Here is a 6,000-nt window from a genome sequence, read left to right as displayed (position 1 = left end):
CCTCCCCTCCATCCCTCCCTCCCTCCTTCCCTTCCCTTCCCCTCCTTCCCTCCCCTTCCCCTCCTCCCCTCCCCGCGGCCGCCCCCTCCGCGGCAGCCCGCCAGCAGCGCCACAAGCAGGCGCGGGGCCGGCTCGCTCCGCGCTGCCTCCCGTGCCCGCCCCGCGCTCTCGCCGCGCCGCTCCCATGCAGGCCGGCGGCGAGGCAGAAGATGGCTGACTCGCCGGGCCACCCGCCGCCCCGACCGCCCGCGACCCCCGCCCGCCCGCCGCCGCGCTCCCCCCGGGCCCTCCGCGGCGCCGCCGCCTCCTCCTCCTCCTCCTCCTCCTGCTGCTGCTGCTGCCACCACTGAGAGCCGCCCCCCCCCCCCCCTTCTTTCCCCTTTACACCCCCCCCCCCCCCCAAAGCCCCTCCCGGCCCCCCCAGAGCACCAGCAGCCATTTCATCTCCACCACCAAGTAGGCGCAAAAAATGGCAGAAATGGAGAAAGAAGGGAGACCTCCCGAAAATAAAAGGAGCAGGAAGCCGGCGCACCCGGTCAAGCGGGAGATCAACGAGGAGATGAAGGTAAGGTGACTGGGATGGGGAAGGGAAAGGGGGTGTCCGTCCCCCCCCACCCCCGGCACCCCCCCACCTCTCCTCTCCGCCGTGCATGGAAATGAAATAAGAAAGGATCTCTTGTCATTTTTTTTTTTTTGTAGGATGCACTGAATGTGTCTCAACTCCGCCTCCTGGGCTGAAAACAGAGACGAATTCACAGGCTGCAAATCCTGTTCATTGACCAGCTTTGATTTATTTATTTTTTAAAAAAAACTCTCCCTCATTGGGCTTTTAAGCTCCGTGGGTGCTAGTCACCAGCCCTTTTTTTTCCTCTCCCCCCCCCGTAACCATCCCCTCAGGTAGCGGGGGAAGCCCTAAAGTTAGGAGAGAAAGGGCCCTCTTTTAAACCCCGCATTTCTCCCCTTTTTCAGTAGCCAGCTGCAACTGTGTAATTAAATTGTCAAAGTGAAACGCTACGGGCTGAGCCGCGCATCTTCCGGGCACTTGAGCACGGAGACCCCTCTCCTCTCCTCCTGCCTCCTCCCCACCCGGCAGAGGGGGGCTGGAAGGTGGCTGGCCCGGGGCTGCATTTTTGGAAGCCCATTTGTGGGTCGCAGGGCTGTCCTGTTCATTAGGAAGCAGTGCCAACCCAGCTGTGCTCAGAGGTAGCGCTTGAGGCGGCCGCGCCAGATGTTAGGATGGCTGCGATTGCACAGAAACACATTTCGGGATTTCTTTTATCAGGAGGTTGCTGCTCCAGGCTTGACTGGTCCTATTTTTTTTTTTTTTTTTTGCGCCTGTTTTTCCATGCCTGTTCCACCTCTTGTTTGTTTTGCGTCTCTGATTCCCCAAAGTTGGGAAAGGTGTATTGCGAGACTTCAGCCAAACTTGTTGTTTAATGCGCGTATGAAGTGATTAAAGCAGTGTTAGTCTGGCGATGGGATCAGGCTGCTGTCATTTAATCTGAATATGTCATTTATTAAAAGACTGATCGTAAGTGGAGGTCCGCCCGGAAAATGTCACACGTTCGCATAGTATGTATACTATATAGGCGAGTATATAAATATGCATGATGTCTAGTGAAAATATCTTTGCTTTCCGGAGCGCTGATCTCCCCCTGTAAAATTAAGCAGGAATGCACGATCCCCTCCCCTTCCCCTCCTCTGCACGCCACTGGTTTCGGAGCGGTGTCCTTTGCTGCTGGAGGCAGGCAGCGTTGCTCGTGCTGCCCGTGCACACGGTGCTGTGTACGCACAGGCTGCAAATGTGGATGGGAGCAGGAGGGAGCGGTGCTACGAACAAAACAAGGCACCGCTGCCCTGCGTGGCAGTGGCAGCTCTTCGGAAACAAACCGGGCGAGTTTCAAGCCCCGAGGAGCGTTGTTATGCTTTGCGAGATGTATGGCACCTCCTATTTTTGGGCTCCGTACGGGCGCCGGGGAGTGAGAGTCGGTGCTGTTGTGGTCCTGCATGGTCGTGAGGGCTGCGGAGGGCTGCAGCACGGGGCACTGGCCCCTCAGAACACGGCTTAATGCGATCTATACGGATTGCAGCTTTTAAGTTTCATAGGTTCTAGGATTACAAATTAGCTAATTTTAATCAAAACATGTGAAATGTTATCCTGGCTGGATATAAAGGCTGACTGTGCTGGATCCTCTGGGTTTGTTTTGTTTACTTTGGCTGCAGGCACACTCAGTGGTTTGGGAGATAGTTGTTCTTCTACAGTATAACAGATGTTTGTCTGAAAGGGTGAGGAAGAAACAAAAACAACATTGTGTGAAGGAGAAAAATTACACAATTTTAAACTAATGCTTTGGTATTAAGCACTGGCATTAGCCTTCGTGCAGAGAATTTCTCTTTTTTAATCATTGGTAGCTGCTTAAGGCTACAGACCTCAAGATTTCAACCGAGTTAGTAATTAAAGGCAGATAGAAACAGCCTTTTGAACCAGTCGGGTCTCTGGTGGAGGGCGAGACAACCGATGGCAGAACCCCCCACAAAACGCAGGCCACCTTACAGCGTAAACGCTGCTATTATGCTGGGAGACGGCATTTTTAGTAGGACACTTGGCTGCTATAATCCTAGACGGAAAGGGGGGTGAGGGGGACAGTCTTACGAATTTCTGGCTCGTCGAGAAAGTTAAAATCCTGCACTTTCTATTTCCTGATGAGTTAAGACGTCTGGTTGTTCTTCGTAAACCCGAGGAATACAATAATGTAACAAATTGGTTGCATTGTGCAAAATGTGTGCAGCAAAATGACACGGGGAACACAATGTGCCCTTGTGTAGGTTCGTATCTGTAATGTTCAAACAGCCTGGCTGTTTCCCTTCATCTGAACTGCTTTCATCTGGACCAGTGTAAAATAAGCTCTGGTAAGTAATCACGGCAGAGCAGAAAGAAAGGAATGTATACAGCAATAGACAGCCTAAGCTGTAAAAACTGTAACCTGAGTATCAGCAGCAGATCAGATATCAAGGCTTTAAGGTAGGGGAAATGAAAGAGATGAAGGGGAGGAAAAGACGAGAGAGGGAATGGAAAAGTCAGCCTGGAAAGTGAAGGAGAAGTAGGAGGGCCCCCTCAGGGAAATTTGGCTCAGGGATTAGGGAATTTTATCATGGTGTACAGTGACCTACTCAGGTTTCAGCCCACGTTGGATCGAATTGCCTCCCTTTGCTAGCAGAAAGAAAAAGGGCTGGTGTAGATGTGATTTTTTTTTTCTTCGGGTAATAAAAAGGCCATTGGTACAAGTGTCTATTTTAAGTACAGCAAATGCAAGGCGCTATGAATGAGCAATAAAATTACCTCATCATGGAGACTTCCTTCAAGATTTGCTGTTCGATATAGTCGGAGATTTACTCAAGAAGGATCGCACAACCCAACTGCTCGTGCGCGGTGTATGCCAGCAGTGGTGCCACCGCTCGCTTTGAACGTGGCCGGGTGTTCGCGTTGCTTGCTGCTGCCTTGTGCCAGAGATTGAGTTACATTTTTGTTATCACTACCCTAATGTACACGATGGTTATAAGAAATTTTAATTTGATACATTGTTGTGTGCAAAAAGTACATGACTCTGCACAGTTTTCTGATATTACGTTTCAATGAAAAATATATTCGGGGGAACTGGTTTTCTTTGTGACCTTCAGTCACAGCCTTTCTTTTTTTCTAATGCATTTTTTATTTTGTCCCCATTCCTTTTTAGGATTATGCTTTCCATTCCCCCTGCCCAGAGGTAGCCTTACTCATCCCACACTTTGGAAGGAGAGTAGAGTAGCTCTGAAATTCGGTTGTGTCATTCCTCACGTGCTGGTGAATACCAGGACGCCCAATAGACCCAAAGCCAGCAGAATCGGGGAAGCTGGCCCTATTTCAGAACTTAAGATATTTTTTTTTACGGTTTGATTGATGAAAGCGCTCGTGGAGGCTTTCACATCCCTCCCTGAACCTCTTCCCGTTTTTCACCCTGCTGTCAGGCAGCAGTGCTGCTCGAGGGCAGCGGCTGGGTGCGCTGAAATCCCATGAAATGCACTGGGGTCGATTGGATGTGTCGCAGCAAGTGGGTTGTACTGGAAGTTCCCCCGAACAAACAAGACAGTGCCTCCACATGTTCAGAGTCTCTGTCAGCTGAAAAGCTGTAATTTCACAGGGCTGCTCCGTGCGCCCAAGGAGTTTACCATCTATAAATATTCTCAATAACGAATTCGGATCTAAAATTGGGCTCCATTCCTGATGCCTAGAGCTTAAGGCAGCCCCATCTGTTACAGTTTAATAGTAAACTCATCAGAAGATATTTCAGTTTAGCGTTCTAATATTCCCCATTTGGCGTTTAAAAGCACTACCGTCAGGATTAGGAAAGCGGTGGAACAGGCACGGCCGCGCCGCGCTCGCAGCGAGCCAGATAGCTGCGGACGCTAAAGAGATTTCAAGGAAACTCCTCCCTTCTCTCCTGAAAAGCAAAAAAACGCGCTCGCGAAAGTGGAAAAGCAGACAGACTTTATCGGCTGTGGTGTTTCGGGATATCGAGGCGGGTTTTACTGCAGAGCCCGCGTGGAGGTGGCTTTGTGGGGTGGCTGTGGAGGGAAGATGCGCTGCCGGCACAGGGAGCCTGGCCTACCTGTGAGGGCTTCCCCGCCCGCCTGCCTGGTAGGACACAGGGAATTATAGCACCCCCAAAATTGTCTTGCTGTTAGCACAGAGGTCTCACCATACTGTTCAACATGGCGACAACATAAACACGCAAGGCTGGCAAAAAAAAATACCACAGAATCGAGTTTGCCTCGTGAGCGCAGGCACATTTTTATTTCCTCCGTGCGGTGAAAGCGAAGAGCGAATTTGTGGGGCTCCACACCTGGCGGGTTGTGCGTGCAGGGAAATGGAAGGGAGCCACCGCGCTTCCTCCGAAATCTGAAATAAACATTCGGCAGTAAAACCTAGAAGAAAATGAGTCTGACAGACTCGTTCCTCTGCGCGCTTCCTGCCTCCGCGTTTGCCAGGCCTGGGTCTGTGAGGCCAGGCCTTGCCCCCTGTGGATAGGGTTCGTGGAGAAGGAAAGGCAAGAGCTGTGGGATGGAAAGAGAAGCACGGTTCAGCTTCAGAGCGTATTAATTAGTGAAAATTTGGGAAAATGATGCATTGCGGCAAAAAAAAATCAAGCCATAGGTGTACTGTTACGACGAAACGAATGCTAAAGCGGAAATGAGCGTGATTATATTTTCACTGCCTCACATATAAGTCTGCCTCACGAAGGAGAGAAACCACAGCCTGGCAAGTCAATGCACTCTTCTTCATCTTTCCCGTGAATAGGAAGCAAATTCAAGTCAAAATAACGAGTATAATGGTCGGTTAGCTAGCCTGGCTCTTCCAAAGGGGAGGGCATTTCTGCAAGTACAAGAATGGAGAGCTCATACAGTTAAAACATGCAAATTACACATTGTCCCGCGGGAGGGATAAGTGGTTTGGGACCTGGTAGGGGGCAGAAATTGCTGTCGGTGAGGAAAGGGGCTTGGCGTGTGACCTCCTGGCAGGGTATTGTGAGGCTCAGTGCTGTCGTTTCGCTGGGAAACCTGTGAATCTGGGCTCCTGGGTTCCAGCCGAGCAGTGTGATGGCTGAGCGGGGATTTGGGGACGATGGTCGAGGTTTTCCCTGGGGTACTGGTTGTTCATGGCATTTCAGCCCTCTGGCAGGGATTTAGAGCTGTGTTGGCAGCCTCTGTCCTGCAGACCCTCCACATCCTTTTGGGGAGTGGGTCTGAGAGCAGGCATGGGCTAGCTTGGTGTCTTTGCTCTCCTGGTCCTGCAGAAGCTTGGAACCACAGCTCCAGGCACATCCTCCATCCTGTCACCCACGCTTGTCTTCGCATCTTGTTCGGCCTGGGCTTTGGCAAGTCCATCGTCTCTCACTAGAGGTGGTTCCTCTCTAGCATGCTTCATCACTGCTTCTTTCACTGTCCTGCTCCAATGTCAGGTCC

At 51.2% G+C, this 6,000-nt stretch overlaps 1 protein-coding gene across 2 annotated transcripts in view; it reads left to right on the top strand.

Annotated features, from left to right (window-relative positions):
* The first annotated feature begins 378 nt into the window (after positions 1 to 378).
* SOBP (sine oculis binding protein homolog) overlaps positions 379 to 6,000 on the top strand; it is a 109,980-nt gene continuing 104,358 nt past the window's right edge. For both annotated transcript variants that reach the window (XM_066994444.1, XM_066994443.1), the window contains exon 1: positions 379 to 565. In XM_066994444.1, coding sequence (XP_066850545.1) covers positions 470 to 565 — 96 coding nt within the window. In that variant the 5' untranslated portion in view covers positions 379 to 469. The remainder of the gene's footprint in view (positions 566 to 6,000) is intronic.

Source organism: Anser cygnoides, chromosome 3 (assembly GCF_040182565.1).
Source record: "Anser cygnoides isolate HZ-2024a breed goose chromosome 3, Taihu_goose_T2T_genome, whole genome shotgun sequence".
In the NCBI taxonomy this organism is placed as follows: domain Eukaryota; kingdom Metazoa; phylum Chordata; class Aves; order Anseriformes; family Anatidae; genus Anser; species Anser cygnoides.
Note: the sequence above shows the minus strand (reverse complement) of the source record. Positions and strands in the feature narration are given on the sequence as shown.